The sequence below is a fragment of the Prinia subflava genome, chromosome 3, assembly GCF_021018805.1.
Source record: "Prinia subflava isolate CZ2003 ecotype Zambia chromosome 3, Cam_Psub_1.2, whole genome shotgun sequence".
Taxonomy (NCBI): domain Eukaryota; kingdom Metazoa; phylum Chordata; class Aves; order Passeriformes; family Cisticolidae; genus Prinia; species Prinia subflava.
Genome location: NC_086249.1, coordinates 57,877,461 through 57,902,376, shown reverse-complemented (window position 1 = coordinate 57,902,376; position 24,916 = coordinate 57,877,461). Strand labels below are relative to the sequence as shown.

Here is a 24,916-nt window from a genome sequence, read left to right as displayed (position 1 = left end):
CAGAGAGAGATATTTTTACAGCCTCTGTATACTGGGAAGAGGAAAAAACCACCTCAACAACCTTCTTCATTCAACCTCCTCCCTTGGTCCATGCCCAGGGAAAGATGCAGTGAATGTAATCCTTTGTTATCCTTGTGTCAAGCAAACAGGCAATGATGCAGAAGTGCCTTATGCATAAGCAAAAGAGTTTACCACAACTTAAAACACTCTAAAGCAAGGTTTACTCAGTTCCTCAGGGTATGAAAAAAGAAGAAAAAAAGCACCAGAACTCAAGTCTATGCTGCATAATTTATATCAGATATTTGGCAATGAATGTATCCTCTGATAAAGAAAAAGATGACTGACAATAACTTGTACTGGGTATTTTCTGTGTTCACAAGAAACAAGTATGCTTGCATCCAGTTTCACCAGTCCAAGTAGGCATCTTCTTGGCTGCTGTTGCTATAACACATACTCAGAAAACAATTCAGCCCAGAGGTGACTCAGAGTAACCAGAAGAAGCTACAGATGCCCTGTTCTTGGCCCATAAAGTAATCCAGGATTCAGTCCACGCCAGTCATAATCTCCTCAGGGAAGCCAAGACCCATAAATGCCACATATATTATATGTATGAGGGATAGTTATATCTTCTGGAGAAGAGGCAGACCCCCTGCATTTTGGGGATACGTGGAATTTATAGCACCTGAGAGTCACTTCACAGATTTCCAATGGCTCATTTTTTCCTCTAGAGCAATTCCAATGTAGTGCTGGCCAAACTGCTGCACAGGAGGACAGAGAATAGGGCCAGTGTATATGCCAGATCCTCTTTTCATTCTAAACATTTGCTATACTATTAAAAAATAAATGCTTTTTTGTTCTGCATTTCAAAGGGGGGACTACTAAAAGCATAGCTTTTGGGAAAGAGTCAGAGCTAGGACTTGAAAAAAAATTAGATTTATTCATAGAGATACAGAGCAAAGATGAAGAAATGGAGGTACAAGGTAAGAGCAGGTTAGTCCATGACAAAGATTTTGGAAACAAGATGAAGTGATGCTGCATTTATCCTTAACTAGAAGTAAATCACTACTGCATGACTGAATCATATAGTTTAGTCTCTACACTTGGACAAAAAGCTTTAAAAACTACTGGGTTTTCTCAGTAATATTCTGGCAAAATATTTCACGAGCAAATAAGAAGCACTGAAAAAAAATTATAATGCTTCCTTTTTGAAATTCTGCCGCATTTTCTCTATGTTTCTTTGTGTTGCCCTAGCAACACAGAGCACAACATCATCACTCATCACACAGAGCACACGAGTATGAAATACAGACTGAACCTGACTGCTGTCTATTAAAGTCCATTTCCTATTAACTTAAGGTGATCAAATGCTTCCAAAAGGAATGAGATATGCAGATAAGACTGAACTTTACTATTTCCCATGTTTTCTTGATCTGCCTGCATTTTTAAAAAACATTTAGAGCCAGGACAGAGCTCCTCAATTAATGCGAAGTCAAATATTAATCTATGCAAGGTTAACAGAAAAAAATACTGGAAGAGAATGTATTCCCTTGAACCAGCTCTCCCAGAAGACATGGTGTGAATCAGCAGCAAAATTCAAACAAAAACAAGAAACAAACATCATGCAGAATTCACCAAGTGTAGTACACTTAAGGAAAAATATACCCTTTTCTTTTAGGGAACAGACAAGATCTAAGACAAGTATATACTATTTTCCATATCTCCTGCAATTCTCAGCTTCCATCCTCAGCTCTTGAAACATCCACAATTAATAGAACTCGTTAAGGATTCAGCTATTTTGATTCAGGTTTCTTACAGCTTCAGATTTATTTCTAGAACATTTGAAATATCTAAATTCAATTTGTTGCTATCAATAATACTGGATAAATATTACCTTTTTTAATTAGCTTTTTTTGGGTGAAAAACAATTTTTCCACCCCAAAAGAAAACAGTGCTTTAAGGCTACTTGGAGCAGCCAAGTCAGAGGGTATTTTTAAACATTTGCTCAAAACATTAAAGTTTTTGGGCCAGGTTTTCTGGCCAAGTTTTTAATGCTGGAAAAATGAATGCTTCTTTACTGTAAAGTGAGAGAATGGGTAAAAGTCCAAATACTTCTTATGCCAGAATGTTAGAAAACTTGTGTGGGAGGCAAAAAAAAATGAGGGTTGGGGGAGGAGAAAAGTTAAGCCAGTCTGACCATATACCTCTGAAGTTGGAGAGTTTACATTCATTCTGACCATCCCAACCAACTGAAAGCAAATGTGCTATTAGTCACTTAGGAGTTTCTGTCATAAAGTTAGAGGAGTCTGAGAATAAAAACTTGAAGAAAATTAATGATATGGGAAAACAATCCTAGCCAGGGAACTATAGATGATCTCACACCGCTCTTTCACCAGTACTCATGAAGTATGTAATTTGTATCACAAAACTGATGACTGAGGGAAAAAAAGGCTTAATACACCAATTAAGACATCACCAAAATGCTCCAACAAGCTATTACAACTAAGTCTGCTGGTAGGGAAGGAGTGGAACAAAATTCTGCTCCAAGTAAGGCCATGGCAATATTCCCAACATCTTTAACGAGTGCATGAGCAAATGCTAAATTAGGAATCTTCCTTCTCATGAGAAAGAAGATACTACATGCATCAAGTCTTGGAAATTACAGTTAGCCATTTGCAGAATTTCACCAACTGCCCAGCGAGATGAAGCACTGGGGAAGTGGGCTTCTGCAAACACACATGGTGGTTGTAAGCTATCCTTCCCAGAAGTCAATCAAACTACAGAGCCAAAATAACAGAAACGCAACACTCAGGCTCTTGACTGGGTTATTCTACAAATTCTTTGTCCAACAATCCTCATAATTTCTACATGAAAAACAGGCACTCTTTTTCACCAAGGGAAGATTAACAAAAACCTTGAGACTCTCATCTAGAAATCCAAAGCTTTTGAAAACTAAGGGCATCTCAAAACCTCTGTGAAGCACAATCATTACTGCATTTAATCAATGGGAAGATTATCAAACTAATAGTTAAACTGAAAAGTATGGCAATAGCTCCATTTTACTGCAAATTGCAGCTTCCCATGGGACAGTATGCATGCTGCATTAGCAGCTGCTACATCCAGACCTATTACCTTGGAATTGTCTATGGAAGTACCTCTTTTGATCTCAAGTGTTTGATCCTATTTTATTAAGAAATCCCAACAGCAACAGTGCTGTCACTATAGTCATAGTTTTAAAATTCAGTGAAAAGCCAAGGATTTACCATCATCCTGAAATTAGGACTGATAATCTAGACAAGATGAAAAACTAAAAGGAGTTCAATAAAATTAATGGGATGTTTCTCCTCTTGATTAAACTTAATTCTACCTGAAACAAATTACAACTGCAGAAGAATCACACAAAAAGTCATCATCACAAACGTGCACCTTGCAACAGTGAGACTCAGAATAATTATCAAGATCTCTCCTCCTTCTTTTTATTTCCAGCTAACAGAGCTACAAGAATAAATTCACTCATTGTGGTGGAGGAATACCCAGCAGTATCCTCCAATGAGGAGACGATACATCAATATCTGCTGATGGCTCAGGAACAGGTTGCCAAATCCCAGCAATAACCCAGCTATTCCTTGACAGGAAAGTAACCACAATAAAGTACAGGAGAAAAGAGCAGGATGAACATACCTTCACCCTTTGACCCACAGATAGTACACATGGATGATAAGCTTGAGCATTATCATCAAGTTGGGTTGCCAGATGGCAAACTGTTGACCACATTACCCGCACAACACTGCAAGCGTTAGTCAATAGGCTACCACTTTCTTACTGCATAAAGTTAGACAGGTGGAAAAGGCCATGAAAAAACAGTTGGAACGTTCTTAATGTATTATCTTCTCTCCAGTGTAGATGCAGTTAGTGGTCCACTTCACCTGCTACCGTAATATATTTTAAAAATAAATGTAATAGAAGTCCCTTTTGTAAATTTTTTTTTAGCAAGTGAAGGTACAAAGACATACAACAGTCTTCATCTTCAAGGAAATGCATTTATGGCAGAGTAGGACAGTACACAAGTTTCCTAGGATAGATACTAAAGAATAGCTCATACTGCCGTGTAAGTTATGCAAGCATCATTTTTAGTAACGGAAATCAGTACTATCAAAAGCAGTTCACGACATAACAAATCAGCCATCTGTTGGACGCTGATTTATTGAGAGATGCCGATTCAGAACCACTCCAATAGTCAGATGTTTACTGCTCAGAGAGAAAGAAGATCAATATGAAGCCTTCTGCCACACTGCGTTTAAAGCTCTTCCCTTAGAAAACAGCACATTGAACACGTGTAAAAATATGCACTACAAGTTTTTTTTCAGGTAGGAAAGAATATGTGGAAGCTTCTGCTAGGGAAAGAAATACAGAACTGTTACATGAACTCCAGACAGAATGTCAAACATGTAATTACTTGAAATATTATTAAAAGTAACATAGTTATTACTTAAGGCCCTGAGGGAAAAACCCTGACACAGGATAGGTACACAGGTGAGTATACTTGAAATTTTTTTGCATTATAAAGTTACCAAAAAAACTGTGCAATCCTTCAAAAAGGAAAGCCATGAGGAAAAGAATAACAAATGAAAAGCACAGAGACATCATTCTTTGCAAAGAGAAAAAAACAAACTCTCATTTCAAACTCCCCCCCAAATTTCTTCTCCTTTTAAGTAGTGACATTAAAATTGATGAATGCTGATAGCATAGAAATCAACAGATTGGATGTGAAGTAAACAGGCCATTTAAAATACATAAATGCACATTTAAATTAAGTCTCTGCTGATTTTCAATTCGTAAAATCTTATATGCACTCATTTTGAGTGTCATACCTATTCCACTCAAAGTTCACTGACACATTCATGATTACAGAGCAGCTTACAGAAATAAAAATTGTTTTTAAATTCTACTTCCTTCACAAAGGCTTTTATTTTTGCTACTTTTAGCTTGCATAGAGGATTCTGTGTTTCATGGGTACAACCAAGGCTTGCCAAAGTTCTTTCACAAGTTGAAGATTGGCCAGTGAGAACCACCAGCAGTAATAGAGCTTTAGTTAAAGCAAAAAAAAATATTCGTTTTAAAAAATTAAGCATATAATTATCCAATGAACACAATAACATAGTATTTACTCTCTTAGGTAATTATTAATTTTGTTGCAGGCACAAAGATTAGAATGGATTGAAACTTGCTGTATTTATTGAGACAACTTTTTCTGCCGTCTCTCTTCTTAAAGTTCTAAGTTGACCACCTATACCCAGTGTCTTATACGCCTCTCTTTTTTCCTGTATCTTGCTGTGTTGACCATCACTCAAAAACGTCACACACTTGCAAATTCAGGCCATAAGCTAATCTCTGCTGTATCTTCTACCACCAGGGAAAGTACAAGGTAATGTTTTCTAAGAACTACCCACTAATTATTTTTTTGTACATAAAGACTGAGGCATTACACACTTTAATAAGCAAATGCAGAGAAACCTGTACAGCTACCTTTTGTAATACTATTAAAGACTAATCTTTCATAACTGTCATCCCCTCTCTACTTCAAAGTGCACACTCTTTGAAGCTGACCTGGTGTTGCTGTTTGTTTTGTGAGTTGCCTGGCAGAGACATCTGAGCAATAGAGAATGAAAACAGCAGGAAAGCATCTTTACCAGTATCCCAAATTAGCTGAAGGCTCTTCCAAAACAACAGCGGTGGCACACAGACTACCTACAAACTAGAAGGAACTAGAAACCAAGCAGATGCTACCTCCTCTTCATTTACAGTAAAAGCAGATTATGGGGTTTTTCACAGGTAAAGTAAAAAATACATTAAAAAAATCTCAGTGCACTTGTTTTGAAACTGAAGGAAGTCTTCATAATTTAAAATTGCATTAACAAAGAAGTCACATTACCAAGAATTGAAGTAACCTGAACTAATTAGCTGGAGTACTCCCTCATGTGCGAAGGTAAGAAAAAACCTCCAAAGTTTAGTAGTTCCCTTCCACTGTGTTCACTGCTGCTTACTTTAGCTTTTAAGGAGGACAGTCTCTCCTGTGACTGCAGATGCACAAATAACAGTAACATGTTCCATTAAATGCTGAACGCCAAAACCTACACGCAATTAAGCCTGACCAAACAGTTTCTAGGAGCTTGAACATATTTGCTTTCCTGACAAAAATTCTGCAAACAAAAGCTCTTTCTATAAGTAATGCGCCTTTGGTACATGTCCATCAAAAAGATTCCTGCCCTGGGAGATGAAAGCAGACTTCTCTCTCCCCCTCGTCCGACTGATCAGACAGTAATAAGGCATTTTTAAATGATGGGAACCACACAAACACATTCTTGGGCAACAGGTGACAAGAAGAAATTTTGCGTGTTCACTGCTTCTCCATCTTTCCTGAATCCTAATTCAGACAGAATCATGGAATTATTTAGGTTAGAAAAGACCTTTAAGATCATTGAATCTGACCATTAACCCAGCACTTTTAAGTTCACCACTAAACCGTGTCCCCAGGTGGCACATCTACAAGTGTCGTCAGTATCTCCAAGGATGGTGACTCTACCAACCATTGCCCTTGATAGCCCATTCCAATGATTCACAAGTGTTTAATTGAAGAAAATTTTCCTAAACCCCAATTTTAAACCAATCAATTGGTTGGCCATTTGCCATAATTTGAGGTCATTTCTTCTTGGCCTGTCACTTGTCACTTTGGAGAAGAGGCTGAACCCCACCTGGCTGCACCCTCCTTTCAGGCAGTTGTGGAGCACAGTAAGGTCCTCCTCTGAGCCTCTTTCTCCAGGCTAAACATCCCCAGCTCCCTCAGCTGCTCTTCATAAGACTTGTGCTCCAGACCCTTCCCCAGCCCCACTGCCCTTCTCTGGGCATATTCCAGAACCTCAGTGTCTCCCTTGCACTGAGAGGCCCAGAACTGGACACAGGATTTGAGGTGTGGCCTCACCAGTGCTGAGCACAGGGGGACAATCACTGCCTGGTCCTGCTGGCCACACTCTTGCTGACACAGGCCTGGATGCCACTGGCCTTCTTGGCCACCTGAGCACTGCTGGCTCATGCTCAGCTGGCTGTCAACCAGCACCCCCAGGTCATTTTCCGCTGGGCAGCTTTCCAGCCACTCTTCCCCAAGCATTGAGTGTTGAGACCCAAGAGCAGGACCTGGCACTTCACCTTGTTGAACCTCATCCAACTGGCCTCAGCCCATCCATCTAGTCTGTCCATATCCCTCTGTAGAGCCTTCCTACCCTCCACAGATCAATATTCCTGCCTGGATTGGTGTCATCTGCCAACTGACTGAGGGTGCAACTTCCCTTCCCCCTCCTTGTCTGCCCTTTCACTGCAAGTGCCCCACTGTGTAAACACACTTTCTGAGAAAACCAAGTAGCAGTCCTTCGTTCCAGCTGTTCTCCTGATAAAACTCACACTGTCTGTTAAAGTAAGGAATTTTAACAAGGAACATCAGCCTGCACCTGACAGAGCACAAGCACGGAGCACCTGCCTCAGTCGTGTGCTGGCAGCCTCGTGCACGCTGAGAGCAGCTGCTGGGTCACCCATTGCTCACATGGCACCCAAGAAAGCAAAACTCAAGCACTCAGACTCCTGCCACCATTGCCTGGGTTTGTGCATTTAAATCTTATCCTAGCAATGAAAAAAACAATACTGAACAAAAAACCAGAAGTAATTGACAAATGCAGTCATGTCATTTAGGTCACGATCATGATGCCAGACTGAGTACATAAGTTGGATAACTAGGGATTTCTGTAACGGTTATTTATCAAACTAGCTTGTTGAATACATTCACAAATTATTCAAGTGGTATTAGAGAAAATGGAATTAAAGTAAGGACTTTGCTTAGAGCTCTAGGAAGAACATGCTTCAGAAAGACAAAATGTTGTTTATAAAAAGAAAATTATCCTTTTGCAAGAGATTCTGTTCCTCTTGAGGGAATAAAAATATCACAATGAAATGGCAAATACTACTAAACCACCAGCACTAAGTGACTTTTGTATGATTTCTCAACAGCAGCCAACATTCAATACCAGAGGCAAGCTCAGATTTCAAAGAATAAAATGTTCTGCACACAGAGAGAGAGGGTTTTGCAGGACAAGTGGAGTATCATTACCAATGCATCTTATTCTGTGCTTATTCAACCTGTGTGGGTGTACCATCTACATAACCATCTGATGTGTGATTTTACAGTTACACTTCCCATGCCCAAATCAGTAACAAAGCCTCTTAAATTAACTGATCTTTTGAGAGCAAAAGTAGCTTTTAAGTAACAATGCTGAATATAGCACAGGCAAATACATGTACCAACTTATTTCAACAGACTTTCAGCCATTCTTATTCATTATTCTTCTGAAGCTTTCTAAGAAACTTCCAATAGCTTAATGGAAAACTATCATATGTTAAATTGCTAATAATTAATGATAACATTTTTTCCCTGTGGTTACACAACCTGGTCACATCGAGAAACAGTCAGATAATGGTCTGGATTAAGAGACCTACCATGATTTTATTCATCTTCTCAGATAGCTGTATATACAATGTTCCACATTTGCTAAAGCTTAACAATGGTAGATTGCTTGATTGATTTATCAAGTTGAATTAATTGTTTCCATATGATTTGTGTTTGATTTTTTCCCTTAGTTTTGCTTCTTGGAGTTTTCCATAGAGCTACAGAAGTTAAAAGCAGCTTTTACTGTATGTATGCAACCTTTCCAAAACCACACACAAGAATATCCACATGGGGCCAGATCAAAAACTATATCTAGCCCAGGATCTCATCCTCCCATGTAATCCCAAGTGGTTGCCTAAGGAAGAGCAAAAATAGAGCAGGAAAGATGCTTCTCCCTTGTGGACTTTCTAAGCTAGATGTGGTTTCCACATACAAAATAACTCTTAAAAGATTTCCCCTCTTTAAACTTCTCCACTATCCCTTGAGCACAAGTAAACTTTGATCATCCACGTCATCTGTTGGCAAGGAAGCCTACTGCCACTTCATTGATTATTCATATGATGTGGCATGCAGTGACCAGTTGAATCACTTGTCCACACCATCTGCTAGGGGGGGTTTTGTTTATTTGTTTGTTTTAAGCTTGCAACTTTGTCCAGCTCTCCCCTTCATCCATCATCTCTTATTCAGGACTCTCAGCGTGCTTAACTAAGCCTGCAGAGGAAATTATTCCTACTTTCAGTCAAAGAGATGCCATGAGAGTGAAGATATTCCAGTTCCATAGATCTCCTTTTGGGGGAATTTGGGCAAGTGAGAAAATGAGAAAAGGGAAAATGATCTAAGTCCAAAGCTTCATATGGTATTACAATACTAGCAAATGCCAGACCAACCACAGCAGCACAGTACAGTGAAATTGTTTTTTTTTCTATTCTTAATACTTGTTCCTGGAGTAAGGTTAGTACTTGTCTTTTTTTTTTGTTTTGTTTGATTGGTTGCACTTCTGTTTGTTTGTTTGGGTTGGGGTTTTTTTTGCCTGGCACTTAACACTGCCTTCACCAAACTTCTGACCCCTTTATCTCAGGCCTGAGCAGTATTAGCTATTCCAGAACTCAATTTCATACAAAATGAAATGTTCTGATTTTCTTGTTCTCAAAAAAGTAACCCAGATTTCCTTCTATTTTATATATAAAAGGAGCACAGTTTCTGAAAAAATATCTGAAAACTACTTCTAAAAGTTGTTTACAAGAGTAGTTAGCACTGGTATATTTGGACAGATTAGGATTAGTTGTAGACTTGTACAGTAAGTCTCTAACTGCACAGAAAATAATCCCTGCTTCAAGTCAAACCACACATAAATAAAGTGAGCCTTCTGTAGCTCAGGCATTTTTAGCTAGTGCTTTACCAAGTACATCCCTCAGCCCTGAAAATTATCACAGTTGAGGGCATCTTACAACAGCAGATCACAGAGTTAAAAAGAATATATTACTGCATCATAAATCTGACAAGAGTATTTCTGTGGTTATTCACAGGGAACAAGTGGCTGTCTGTAATTTAATAGTCTTTGCAAGAGCAGAAGTATTTTGAACTTGGACTCCCTTTCCCCGCCCCAGTTAAATATTTTATCATATAACACATTGGAATTCACGTCAGTTGATGCATATCTGTACATACTGAGTTCAAAGGTGTGTGCATGTTTACATTTGCAGGACGTTTTTTCTGGAAGGGAAAGGAAAGAGGAAATATCATCAGCATTAGTCAACCTTTTACTCTAGTCCCAGAAACCAGCTGCAGCAGCTTTCAAAATTTTGCTTTCTGAGTCAGGTTCTGATGCCACACTCCCTCCCCAGGCAGACGAAATCTTCGGGAGGGGACACATAAGCTGGAGGGCAGGGCTGTTGGGAGGACTGGCTCTGCAGGAACCTCATATGACATTCAATGAGCACAAAGTCCAAGTCCTGCCCCCTGGATGGACTTAATTCCTGCAACTGCAGAGTGTGGTGGGGAGTTGGGCCTGGCGCTCCTGCCAGGCTGAACCTGAGCCAGCAGCCCATTCTGGCACCACTGGCCAACAGCACCCAGGGCTGAACGAAATGGTGCATGGCCAGAAGGCTGACAGACCTCATCATTCCCCCTTTCCTCAGCACTTATTATGCCATCTCTGTAATGCCGCTGTCTCCAGTTTGGTGTCACACAGTACAGGAAAGACACTGATAAACTGGAGCAAACTGAGTGGAGATCACCAGGATGCTAAAGGCTGGAGATGCTGAGCTTGATCATACAGCTTGTTCAGTCTGGAGAGCAGTTTTCCAGTTGTGTTTTCTTTTGGTTTTGTTATTGGGGGTTTTTTTCCCTTTTGTTTCTTACAGACAAGAGATCTCAATCATTTAAAAGAAACATGCCTTTGTGTGGTTAAGCTTGGCTGCTATCTAGGGCTCTTTATTTCCAACCCTCCGCCCCTTCTTATCATCTAACAATGTGGTGAGACATTATTTTGTTTAATTGGTTTCAGTGACGACATGAAAACAACCCTGCAACCCTCTGAAATGCAGTTTATAAGAATATTTGAAATTGTCATTTCATTGCCAATTGCATTCTGTAAGATTCACAGCAAAAAGTAAAAAAAAAGGCTCATTAAAGTCACTGTAAAGGATACAATAAGTGCTCAAATTAAGCAGTAATAATAATTAGAACTGAAATCTCTGAAAGCTCAGGAATAAAAATGGCCAAAAGTAGGGTTTGGCAGGAAGTATGATCAAAAACTGTCAATACACTGTTCAGTTTTACTTTCTCTGTTTACAGAGTATGGTTAACCGGCAAACTTCTGTATCCATGGAAAACTTCAAGTCAGCTTCCCCCACTATTTAAATATAGAAGCTCTTCCTGTTGAGCTGTCTGCAGAAAAACTAACTGAACTTCAGCAATTTAGCAGTGAAATACAATTTAGAATAATACAATAATGAACTTGCATACATGTTTGTGTGTAATTGATGTTAACTAACACAAGCTTATTCTTTTTCTAAGTCATTCAATTTTCAACATCAGACACAAACACTCTTTTGTATGGAGGAAAGAAGAATCACCACCAAAAATGCAGGCTTTCTCTTTACTTTCTTTTGTGAGGTAATCACTGCGACTCATCACAAATGCTGTCTTCCTTCTCGTGCATTGTTTTATAAACTGCATTTAGTCCTGGGAAGTTAGGGGATTAAAATGAATACAGGTATTTAAGATTTAGATAGATTCCCATGTGAATCCTAAAATGCCAGAGACACTTCTGTTAACACAAACATTGAAAAAGCATTGTAAAGGCCTTCAGTAATAATAGTTTTTTTAGTCCCTCCCCCATACCTCCTGAAAAAGTTATCCCAGAGATACTTTTGAAGTGTAATAGGATCAAAAATGAAGACTTTGAACAAACCAATGCAATTCAGCAGAAAGCTGTTGCAGTCTCCTTCAGCGAATTATTCACTTCTGCAGCAGAACCACCTGAATTCCAACATAAGCTTATGGCTCTGTGTCACTAGAGATACCCGAACTGCTCTCGATACAACTAACATGCTAAATGTATTGTTATTCCAAATTGTTCAAACTCCTTCTGTACACGTGTAGGGACAGGTACAGAACTCCAGGGCTCTTCATTCTTACAGTAGAATCATCTTCACAAAATAGGTAAACAGTAAAAGCCAACACTACCAAAAGTATAATCTCACAAAGGAAGTGTAAATTATTAACTGTTAAATTACTCAACAGCAAAAATGATCTATCTTAAATATCATTCATAATGACCAGGAAAAAAAAGCAGACAGATTAAAAAGTACCACACCTAACACTTTACAGACTTTACACTGAAGAATTGGAGGCAAATTCCTAGCAAGTATGGTCCAAAGTCTGGAACATATTTTATTGCCTACAACGTTTTTACTGGAATGATTTACAGTTCGCGCAGATTAGTGACACAAACACAAATATTTTACACTTAAGTACATCAGTTTCACAAGACTGAAGAAAACATATTGTTTCTTTATCTCTGTATAATTGTCCTAAGGACTAAAAAAGTGAAATGTGAAACGGCTGATCTTAAAATTAGTTATATCATTTAAAAAGAAAATACAGCAAATTCAATATTTAGAATATAGCTATACCCAGGAAGCAAATACATTTCTTTGGCAATGCCCATAGCAAAAGAGAATTTACACACTGACAAAGTTGTAGAAAATTTCTAGAGCCAATCTGAAGTGAGGGCGCTGCACTTTTCCACTTCAAGGGAACTGTCACTAGGAAACTTAGTTACCGCAATAAAGGCCTATTACAACCATATGTGTAAAAGATGTTATTTCCCTGAATATAAATGGGGGAAAAGCTGCATCCATTGTCCTAATGAATTTTTGGTTAAATGGTTTGCATTTCAGTTTTCAAGACCCACAAAAAGCTCTCTCTTATTTGTTTCACCTCATTTAGAGAGTTTCTAAAATGGTGAAGCTTTTGGGATGATTGACTCTTTGGTCACATAGGTATAAGCAAGAGAATTTAAGCTGTTACAAGTTTTGGTCCAGTCATTTTGGTACCTTGTGCACTGAAGCACTTGGCTTTCATCCATCTCACAACTTTCTATTCTACACAGAATAAAAAGGCAGGAAAGGGTGGTTCCATGTTGTATGAGTGTTTTGAGTTGGTTGGGGTTTTTTTATTATTTTGAGGCTAAATTAGCAAATAAGTTTTTCAACTGATTAAATGCATGTCTCTTGGAAAGATCAGCAGAGCAAGTTCAGGTTCAGCTCTATCATACTCTCTTACAATAAGCATTGAATTCTTGAGGAAAAAAAACCAAGGTGATATAGTATCTAAGCAAATATATCAGATATGGAAGAACACAAATTCAGTATTATCTATAGAAAACACCAACACTGAACTAACGATCTGTCCACAAATTGATCTGCATTCTCTCTCCTTTCAGTGTTGTTTTGGGATTTGTTTGGGGTCTTGTTTGTTGGTTTTTCTTCTGTTTGTTTTGGTTTTTCAAGTATCCATTTTCAGGGTATTTGACTTTGTCTCCTTTGAGCAAAATGTGACAGCCCTTCCTGAAGGACAAAATAGGATACAAACCCAAAAAAAGTCTCATCATCACACCTCAAGCTTTCAGGCAGCTGATTTGCCAAACAGTTTAAAGAGTTGAGTGACATTGGTAAAGCAAACTTAAAAAACAGCTCCAAAGACTGAAGAGTGGTATTACTTTTACAATTAAAGTTCTCCAAAAAAAATTCCAAGAGCCCTGACAACAGTTTTCCACTAAAAAAGATCATCTTTTCAGGAGTTTCTATGTAGATTGCTTTCTTCAGTGGTCTGAGGAAATGGTTAACATTCATCCCACAGAACAAAAATTTCACTTTGCCTTTGTTTACCCTGCAAAAAAAGTACCCTGAGCAGGAAACACAAGTGGAATCAGGAAATGCAGCATATTCCCCAGGACTAGACAGGAAGAACATTCAAGTCATAAGAAACATCAACTACTATTAGAAAAAAATGGTTTTTAATTCACTATCTACTATACGGGGAAATAGGGTACAGCTACTTCCTACCACAAAAACAGTAATTTGCTAAGGGACTAAACATAGCACTGGAAGAAGTTACACCTGCTTTCAGCTATCTGCTACTGTTTCACTCTTATTTTTAGGAATCCTATTAGATCTGCTCAGTTAGTGGCTGCATCCAAAAGGCCAAGTGAGGCAATTTCATCACTGAAATTATAGAAATTATAGAATTAACACATTATGAGATTGATAAGGAATATGTGGAAAAAGTGCAGGCCAGCAAAAAGATGAAGGCTTATCTAAATACCAGGTTCTGCAGTGTGATGAGGTACTTCCAGCTGTCCTGGGAAAAAAATCACAGAATGGTTTGGGTTGCACGAGACCTTAAAGATCATCTAGTTCCCACCCTTCTGCCATGGGCAGGGACACCTCCCACACTAGATCAAATTGCTCAAAGCCCCATCCAACCTGGCCTCAAACACTTCCAGGGATGGAACACCCACAGTTTCCATCTATTCCAGTGCCACACCACCCTCACAGTAAAGAATTTCTTCCCAATATCTAAAATTGAACCCACTCTCTTCCAGTTTAAAACTGTTACCCCTTGTCTTATGCATCTTTGTGACAAGTCCCTCTCCATCTTTCTTTTAGGTCCCTTTTAGGTGCTGGTGGGCCTCCTTGGAGCCTTCTCTTCTCCAGGCTGAACAACCCCAGCTCTCAGCCTGTCTTCAGATGAGAGGGGCTCCCTGTTCATCTTCATGGCCCTCCTCCAGAGGCACTCCAGCAGGTCCACATACATCCTGTGGTGGGTGCCTGAGAGCTGGACACCGTGCTCCAAGTGGGGCCTTAGTTTTTGAGTTTCATTCAAGACATACTCTAAATATAAGAGTGTAGTAATAATATTAATGGCAGCCAGATATTTTAATTTGCTCTATTACTGAAAAATGAAATTAGTATGGTAAAACTTCAACAGCAAAACTCAGGACTGTGGTAGCTTTAAAAAAACTTTACTATTTAGGATTTTGCAGTGAATTTTCTTTTTTTTTTCTTAGCTTAATATTTTAATCTATTAACCCACCATTTTTTTATTTAATATTAGAATTTAATGACATTCTTCAACTGGAGATCTCATTTTATAGAATTATAAATTTTTTCATGCAGAAGAATTAATTTGCTTCGAAGACAAGTTTGAATTTACACTCAGTCTGAGTGTTAAGGCTGCCTCCTTTAAAACTGATAATTGAGAAACTCCATCAGAATTGAGGTCTGCTGTCTGCCTATGTGAACTCTCCCTTTTAACTCCATGGTATGATTTTATTAAGAGCCCTTCCACAGCTGGGAACAACTGGGTGTGTCATCCCTAAAAAGCTGGGTAAGGAAGTACTTAACATTTTAAAATAGTAACCATGCTGACAACTGAGAGTCACTAAGCTTGTATTACATTCTTAGTTTGACAGAATCAAAACAGAATTAAATGAAGTATTAAGACAATCTTCATTAGTATAAATGAATTTTTTAAAACCTTCACCAACTGCTAGGTTTTAAAACAACATCTCCAATTAGAAATAATAAAACCCCATGCCGAAAAACAAAAATCAAATATACCAAAAGAACTGAAGAGGGACACATATTCATTTACACAACTAACTAGCTACTGAACAAGAGGATATGCATATGACTGCCAGACAGGGTATGTGAAGAATAAGTCCATCTGGATGATCCTTCTTGGAACACATGACATATTGGTGTACTATACCAGTGAGCAATAACTTCTGCAGATTTACAGAAAGACTGAACTATAAATCTCAGACATTAATCCACACTCCCATTTTCACTGGCAGAAAAGAAACCATCCATGCCAGGACCGTTTTTCCACACCACCCAACTACTAATCTTGCTGATCTGGCAAAGCATAAACTTTGCAAGGCTTGGAGCAGCAACCAGTAATTTTAGCCAGCCTTTTTCACACAAACTTCTAAACAATAAAATTTTAAGGAGCTTTTTCTTTGCAAAAAGGATAATCACATAATCACTTGGAACTGAAAGTCTGGGTATGTAAGAGGATTCTTGCTTCTCTTGTCCCAGATTACTTCTAGTAATTATAGAGGAGGGTTTCACATCATGCCTGGGCATCATCTCAGTTGCAAGAGAAAACAAAATGCAAGTGAAAATTGTAGCCTCCTCACCAGATAGAAAGAATATTTTCTCAGAACAGATTCTGTTCATGAGAAACTGATGGTCTTGACCTTAACTCAGTTGACACAAGAAGACTGCACCACATAACAGAGTTTGGTAACTCTGAATGGCTTTGTGGTGGTGTTGATTAGACAGAGTGCTGTCAGCCAACATACAGTGAAAGGCAGCAAGCACACTCAGAAATGAAGTACAAGGAGCAAATAACTTTTCCTGTTGGGAAGGGAGCCTGCCTAGGCGGGACAGGATGGCAGTCTGAGATGCCAACAGCCTGAGGGCTTACGACTCCCCACAAGGTAGAAAGGAGATACCACACATAACTGCCAGGCAGCAGAGACAGGAGAAGCACATGGAACACCACAGAGCTAGCTCATCTACTTCAAAAGGTAGGTCTTCTTCCTGAGGACCCACCCAGCAGGAGGTGTCAGATCAATTGAACGAGTTGACAGGGACAGAAATGCAACCTCCCAGACAGTGTGAAAGACTGGTTTTGCTCTTACATAAGATGACAACTCTTGTGTCCTCGTTAGCAGCAGAAGCAGACCCACCCTTTTAATGGTACCTTCCTCTGACCAATTTTCCACATCCAAGGCAAATCAAGCACCTTGTCACACCTGACAGTGTCCTTCCAGCACCGTGTTTTCTGCCATGCCACCCTGTTAAGCTAACTTTTCTGAGCAACAGTTTATTTTCTCTGTTTTGGGTAGATAAAAAAACCTGTGCTAACAGTGGTGCAACAGCAGAACACAGCAGTCCTCTTGTGGTGTCAAAATACACACTGCTTCAGGCACACATTAATGTTATCCCATACAACATATCACAGCTGCTTTAAGATGTGGGCAATTGCCCTCAGGTGATAGCAGCAAAATGAATTTGCTTAGGAATGTTAGAAATCCAAAAGTTAAATGCAATCTTTTAAATAAGTCAGCAGATGAGAAATTTTCTTTCTTTGTGACAAGAAGCTATTTACTTCTAATCATGAAGCTACAGTTAACAGAGGATATCACAAAAGCAAGAAATAGTACCCTTTTTCTGCAGCCTGGCATCCTACAAGTTTTGAAGACATAACTCATCTTGAATGTATGAAACTACTTATTTTTATTAAATAATAAAAAGAGACATCAGATAAAATTCCTGATCAGACAGCATTTCTCTCCTGACACAAATATAAATCTCTCTGAAAATCCTCTGAAGAATAGCTTGCCCTCTGGGTAATAAATTGATTTCTATAATTAACTTTTCAATGGAGAGAGTTATCTTCATGTAACTTATTTATTTCCTGTCTTGGAATAAAATTTTCCTCCCATCCCTTTCCAACCTCCTAAATATACCAGAAGTGCTAGTACAGTTAGGACACCACTTTACAGCATGCCCAGATACAGAAGTTTTGAATTACTGTGTAAGCATTTAATACACACAGTGGGACTGTCATATGATATATAATGTGTGGAGAAGCAAACTCATACTGAAACAAATTACAAGAACATGGTTGTATGGCTGGCAGCTCTTTTGACTCTAACCCAGACCCCCCACATTGCTGTCCATAAGAAGTACTCAATAGTTAAATCTGCTTTTTTGAAAAACACTAATTAAACTATTGCTGAGAAGGTACGATGTAAAACCCCTGTTGCCTCGTGACAACTTCAAATTCCAGCCTTACTCTCTGCTCACAGAGCCGGGAAGGGAACTGGCGGTGCTGAAAGGACCCAAAAAAGCCTCGGTTGCAGACCCACGGGATGAATTTCACGGCTGACCTCACTTGGGTGCTGCGGTTTAGCGTCGGGACGAGTTGGACAACACACCTTGCACAACAGTTTGCTATCTCGACCTCCCCGGGGCTCCAGCTTGGCGCTATTGACGCTGCTGAACACCAGCTCCTGACCGCCTCCAACCCTTCCCAGCCGTACCCTTGGAGCAAACCTCCACCAAAATAACTTCTGCTAGGGCTCTGTGGGTAATTTGAGCACAGCAGAGGTTACCAACCCTCCGGCTTTTGGCATGACGTAGGAACCAGCAGAGAGAATACCAACGTCCTGGAAGGGCGCCAAGTCCCCAAACACCAGATTAGTGAGAAATTACATTTCGGGTATGAGCCAAAGACTGGAAAACACATTTGCCATCTCACGTATCAGACCTCAAAACAGTATGAACTTTCATTTTGAAACCAGGCAGAGAGCATGTCAACAGGCTACCACTCAATCCACCTACAAGAGATTTCTTCTTAATTAAAGCAGTTGCATGTCATTTCACAGTGGTTTTTTTCTTATATTTGCAGAAGGATTACTGCCTGTTCCTCTTTGATAAAACTGGTCATTTAAGACAGGAATCAATCCCTCATATTTAACTTGACAGGTTTTCAGCAAAACCCACTGAAGCTTTTATTTTTTGGAGACAGTAAATTCAGCCTTTTGTCCCAATATAATAAAAATAGTTCATACTGTAAAAATCAAGCTGGCCTAAGATGATTTTTTACCTCGACTCATTTATCTTAAAACACCTGTCTATACAGTAAAAGTTTCACCTTAATCTCTCAGAAACTGGCAATAAAATTCTTTTTAGGAGACACAGCAGTCTTGAAATATGAAAATCCACTAAATATATTTCAGAACCAAGTCACTGCTATTTCACAGGAAAACTCCCACCTCCATAAACATGCCAATTACTCTTCATGCAATTCAGTACCTAATTTCTATTCACACAGACACATACCCCTTGACAGGGGGTGTGACACTCCGAGACAAAATCTGATTAATACTTGGAGTGGCAAGACCACCAGTGCTTTAGAAACACCATACCTAAGCCTCAAATTCATTTGGATAAGTATCACAAGTACCTCAGCCTTTCAGATTTACATTGGTCATCACAAATCTTAAAGAAAAGTGATGCTTTTGATATACTTAACAATTTTGCTCCAAGTCTAAAATAAGCTGAACAGTTTCCATCTCATTTTAAATGTTGTAAATATTCATCAACAATTAGTTTGCTTGTAAGGTAAGTATTATAATAATACTTCATTTTGTTAATTACATTTCTGCAAGTCTTATCCACTAGCTTTAACAAGACTTAAGCCCTCACCACAGTATTCAGAATTGCTCATAGATTAAAAAAAGAATTTTCCATAGGCAAACATTAAAAAAAAAAAATAGACCGTGAAAGAGCTTAGAGGGAGAAGGGAAAGGAGGAAACAAAATCGCAACACTCACTTGACTGTAACTCGATTGGACAAATCCTGAAGATCTCCTGGGTGAAAAAGCTGAGCTTCTTTCAGTCCAATGTTTTCACACGCTTTCAGAAAAACATTTATATTATCCTGCAAAGAGAAGTAGAAAGCAGTTGCTCAGTTAAGAGCACTAAGCAGGTTTTGCAAGATGATTAGTGCGAGCCTTTAAATGTCAAAGTCCAGCTCACGTAAATAATACTGGAAAAGCAATCTTCTGGATCATAAACACTGCTCGTTTCTCATGCACACAGGCAGGCTGGGCTGCGATCTCAGGGACTGAGGGGTACGTTAAAGATTACCTGGCATAAGGCAACCAGTAGGCAGCAATCTCCACTTTGATGTCAGCTCTGCTCAGCAAACAAACGCCCTCTTCCTAGCTTTGCACGACAAGCCTCACCTCTTGCCTTTAAAAATAACTCCAGCTACTGACATTCACCACCCAGAAACTCTTGGCAGGGGAGGAAGAAGAGGAGGGACGCTTCGTTTCTATGCTCACAGACTGATGAGGGAATACTGCACCTGGAGTCTGGGTTTGGTTGCTGAGCAGAGCTCCAGAGAGACAGAAACCAAACTGTATTCAGAGCTGCTGCTGCCTCACTTCGGGGGGGTTTCTCTCCTTCGCGTTCCTCCCCTTCCCACATCCCCACACCCCCCCATCCCCAACTTCACACCCATCTGTAACAAAATATAAGTGCAGCACCCACTCTCTGCACCTGCTGCAGGATGGACCGACCCATGAGGGAAACATTGAAAAAAAGAGTAAATCTAATGATATGTGGAGAGATTATACAACTTGTGATCTCTTTCCACTTCATAAACAGTGGGCAATAGGCAAGAAATTCCTTCTCGTTAAGGCGGAATGCTATCAACAACAAAAGAATGTGCCCTCTTGCGCACTTGCTTCCTTCAGCTGCAAGCCAAAGGAAAAGGTACACGAAGTTACTTAATTCATTAGCTACACACAGCCCTGTCATTAAGGGTTTGTAAGTCAAGGTGCTGGAATCAGAATTTCATAGTATAGAGAAGCTCTGCTTTAGCAATTTAATATGCTTTAAACTTTTTTTTTTGACACATAATCACTGGATGTAACAGTTATTCCTTCATTTAAAATTCATTTTAAAAAAACAAGCTACAAAGAAAATAACAGCTGCTTCTAATACAGAAAGTAAAACAAACCCAAGAATCCCCACAACCTTCTGTTTTGAAGGTCCCTGGGATTCTAGTATTTCTTATCAGTCTGTAAACACGGCTTAATTCAAGGAAAATATTTGAGCAAGGTATTCCCCATGCAGGCTGCGGGCTCTGCGTTACCACATCTGAAAGATCCCAGGTGTCTCATACCGTGAAGGTTATGCCCCAAGGCCTGATGAGATGTGCCACAGTGGGGGCTGCAATGCCATGGCAAACACAGGAGACACGACGTGGTGGCAGATGAGAGGAGGAAGCTGGGAAGGGTAGAGGACAGGCAGCCTCACCTACGTCCACGCACCGGCCCCTGCAGTGCCCAGGGGGCTGCCTGCACATTTGCCCAGGGAAGAGCTTCATGCTGGGAGATGAGCCTCAGAAGGGGCATTTATTTTTCCTTTCCATGCAATTCCCCTTTTTTCTTTACATGCAATATGGGGAAAGCTGGCTAGACGTGTCAACTTTATTCAATTAATATTTGAGTGTCACATTAGTACCAAAAGAGTGAAGACTTGAAAAGGCATTGTTTCCTCTGCATGGAAGAAGCCACAGGCTACTTCCCACTGCAAGTCCCACTGCAAGAAGAGGAACTACTTGCTAAACAACCATCAGGTCAGTGTTCAGGGGACCAGGGATTCTAAGAAACTGGCACATAAGGCACAAGAAGAAAGCAGCAGGGCAGAAAGAATGAGTAACTCCAAGGTAATGAACTGACACCAACACCAGTGAGGGCAACACAGTCTGATTGGTCTGACCAGTCACCACAATAATTCAGTGCAGACTCCCAGACCAATGGGTTTTGTCAACCACAGGGCTGCAAATGAGCACATTGTGCAGGTAAACAAGGAAGAAGAGTCAGATTTAGAAAAATAGATGTAATCTACACCCTGAGAGCAACAAAAACAAAGCAAAGGTGTTATTCATCAGTGGATGCTTGGCTGCACAATCACCAAACTGCTGGCACATGAGAGAATTGAAGATGTTTCAGCAATTAAACCTGTCAAGCATCAAGCCCCTGATAAATAGCTCTTACAGCCCCTGAGAACATCCCTGCTGACAGGAGTCAAGACTGTCAGGATCAGAAGCAGGGAGAGATTACATGGAAGGCAGAACACCGTTAGTTACAGTGCACATGTGCAGGATAAAAATGATGGTTCAAAATCTTCCTTCCCTCAGCTCCCAAGCCAGAAGTTTGATCACGCCTGCCATCTCAGGTTACTGCCCCAACACCAGCTGTTTTGCAGTCAGGACCTGGAAATGATCCTCACAGCATCAAGAGGTGGCACACCCAATAGGCTATTTATCAGATTTGGATAGTGACAAAAAAGGGTATCATTCAAACAAATCAGCACTTCTAAATATTGTCCTTGCTAAGTTATTCTTGACCATCCCTAATCATCATAGTTAATCAGCAAAGCCAGAGGTCCCAAAATAGCTAGCAGCCATTTTACACTCTACCAGAATAATGAATGGGAAGATCCATTTTAAATAGCACCACAGAAATAAGTAGGAAGAAAAAAAAGACAAGTTATCAACCTTGCAATTAAATTTATCATTAGAAATGTGAAAGGGAACATTTTTCAGTGATTAATGTACTCAAATATAGAAACCATTACACTATTCCTTCTACCAATGTAACTGTATTTTAACAAGACTAACAGTCATAGCCACTGCAGCTTCAAAGGACATCCTGCAATCTGAATCTCATCACACTTCACAAAAATGATTCTATTTAAACAACCAGACCTCAAAATCCTGGAGATGCACAACACACCAGACCTATCTCCAGTGACAAAAGTCACTGAAAAGATGTGCTTAAGAGAAAAAGGTTCATACTCGTGTCCACCACCCTCCTCTGCCACCAAGGAGTTCTCAATTTCTGTAAACACAAGCAGGCCATTTAAATTTAAGAAAGAAAAAAATTAGCGGAGAAAAAGGATTATGAGGATAAGGGAAGATGAGAGAATTTGATTCTATTACACCAATAAAGTGGATCATGAGAGGCAATACTAGTGCCAGCAAAAGAAGCTGGAGAAGCAAAACCAGAAGGGGAGAGAAGAGCTGCCCCTTTCAAAAGCCAGGATTCATCACTGGGCAGATCAAATACATTTTTGCAGAAAACATAAGTTTCTGCCCATTATTAGAGAAAGCTCTTGAATTAACAGGGATAAAATCATCAAGGTAATTTTTGTTCATGTTATAAAGAGAACTCAATCACTGCATTTCCCCGAGCATCTGAAGTTGGAATAAGCATCATAGAATTACAGGTTTTAAATCACAACAAAAATAAAGCCTGAAGTCTAAACCACAAAATTCAAGTGTAATTCATTTCTGGTATGCTATTACTACTTTTAAGTGTCTTAGTGAGAGGGGGTGGGGAGGTTTGAATGGGACTGTGGGAAGGGCTGGGTTTTTTTCCCCCAAATGGTGTGCATGATGGAACAGCAGAGCATTTCAAATGTTCCTAGCATGGCTTGGGTTTTCCACAAGCTGTACAGACTTTATATTAAATGCACAACATAGAACATTGACTAGATAGAGCTATTACCCTTCAGTATTCCATTTTTGCCTCAAACTTCAGAGTGAACAGCACCCAAAAGCTCTGCAAAGTCATAACATGGGAAAGACGGAGCTACCAGTGGGAGACAGGTCATCCACCAGCAGGCTTTTAAACACTGCTGTTCGGGGAAAAGGCAAACAATATCATACACTTTCTGGCCCCTATAGGGCCTCATTAGACACAAACCCTGCCCTCTGCCTGTTGTTGAAGCATTTCCCTCTAACCAATGCTTTGAAGGAGCCAATATGTCATCTCTGCACTGAAAAGGAGACTGTGGTCCACACCCTCTCCCAGCATCTGAGCAGAGCAGGACTGCCTCTCACTCCTGCAACTCCATGGACTTGAGGAGAGGAAAGAGCTGAGTCTTTCCTCTCCGTCACTTGCTGGTCCTCAGTGCTGCTCCTGCTCCTAGGTCAGGGGCAGGAAGGCTGTGCCAGAGCAGGTGAATGTGAGGGGAAGAGCAGGGCCACTGCTGCAGGGCTCCTCATCCCCATCCCTTATCCTCCAAACCACAAAGAAGCTGGTAACTCTATGGGGAAACACAGGAATAAGGACACCTTCCTTTAAAAATAACAATTTTAAAGACCAACTTAAAAAAAAAAAAAAAGAACAAAAAATTGATGCAGTGGCAGTGGTTCTGTGTTGCACCTTAGATCAGCTCCTAATGTATGTCACCTTGGCAAGGAGTTGAAAAGAAAGACAGAGTGCTGGTGAGATGCTGGTGGTGGGGAAGTACAGAGGTTCCTCAACATCTAAAAAGCCTAGGAAAAGAGCACTTTTAAACCAGAAAAAATAAATCAGCATGAGCAACAAGAAAGAAAGAGAAAAGACAAAAGATGCAAAAAGGATCAAGAAGAGGCTGACCTTAAGTAGGAAGAAAACCCCAAAGCCACCTACCTAAAAAGGAACATAGAGCTTGGAGTGTGTAAAACAGAAAAAACATTTTAAATATGACTAATATAAAAGTTAATCAAAAGAGGTCTTCCCCAACGAGCATGTAAATACCCTCTTATTTTGACTATTTACATGCAACATGACATCACACTAAATTCAGCTTGTGTAATAGAGCTGCAATTTTATTTTAAAAATCCCTCATTATCATGATATCTGGGTGGGCTAAGAATATTAATTTAAACAAGTATGTAAATACATTTGCTTTCTTTAGGGTGCAGTCATGCTGTGTGGTAAACCTGGTCTTCTCCCTAGTTAACTGTTTCTCTGAATCCCTGCACCAAAACACAATGAAATCTCGTAGGCATACAAGTCATGGCACATGCTTCAAATCACTTGGCAACAGGGAGAAAAACAGCTTAATTAACATGGTGTTTTTCTGTTTTTCCTAGGTGTATTGGAGACAACTCAAGGTTGTCTCCTATTCTGACACAAATACTCACTGTTTCAGCCAAACCCCTTATTTCTACTGCTATTCAAGCTCTAGTTTGGAGTGGAGAGTGGGCAAGGAGGGTGCTTGGGTATGTTTTTTGTGGGTTTTGGGGAGGATTTTAAGCAGTTGTTTTCAGTGTATGAATGGGATGGTACCCTATGCTTGCAAGGCCATGAAGCATAGTTGCACTAAGTGTTACATCATCATCCAGACCATGATTTTGTGCCAAAAGTTGTTTTCAGCTTCCAGGCTTTCAAAAAAACCAACCAACCAAAAAAAAAAAGACAAAACCCACCAAGTACCTATAGTCCCTAGCAACAAAAACTCTTGACATTTCAAGAGTGACTGATGCATTCTTTTG

The 24,916-nt window shown here is 39.8% G+C and overlaps 1 protein-coding gene across 10 annotated transcripts in view; it reads right to left on the bottom strand.

Annotated features, from left to right (window-relative positions):
- Positions 1-24,916, bottom strand: part of LMO7 (LIM domain 7) — a 131,308-nt gene that overhangs the window by 54,379 nt on the left and 52,013 nt on the right. For 8 of the 10 annotated variants that reach the window (XM_063392238.1, XM_063392232.1, XM_063392230.1 and 5 more), the window contains exon 4: positions 19,410-19,516. In XM_063392238.1, coding sequence (XP_063248308.1) covers positions 19,410-19,516 — 107 coding nt within the window. Of the gene's footprint in view, positions 1-19,409; positions 19,517-19,614; positions 19,639-19,725; positions 19,745-24,916 lie in introns of those variants that run through there. The other 2 variants (XM_063392237.1, XM_063392236.1) reach the window with 2 other exon arrangements.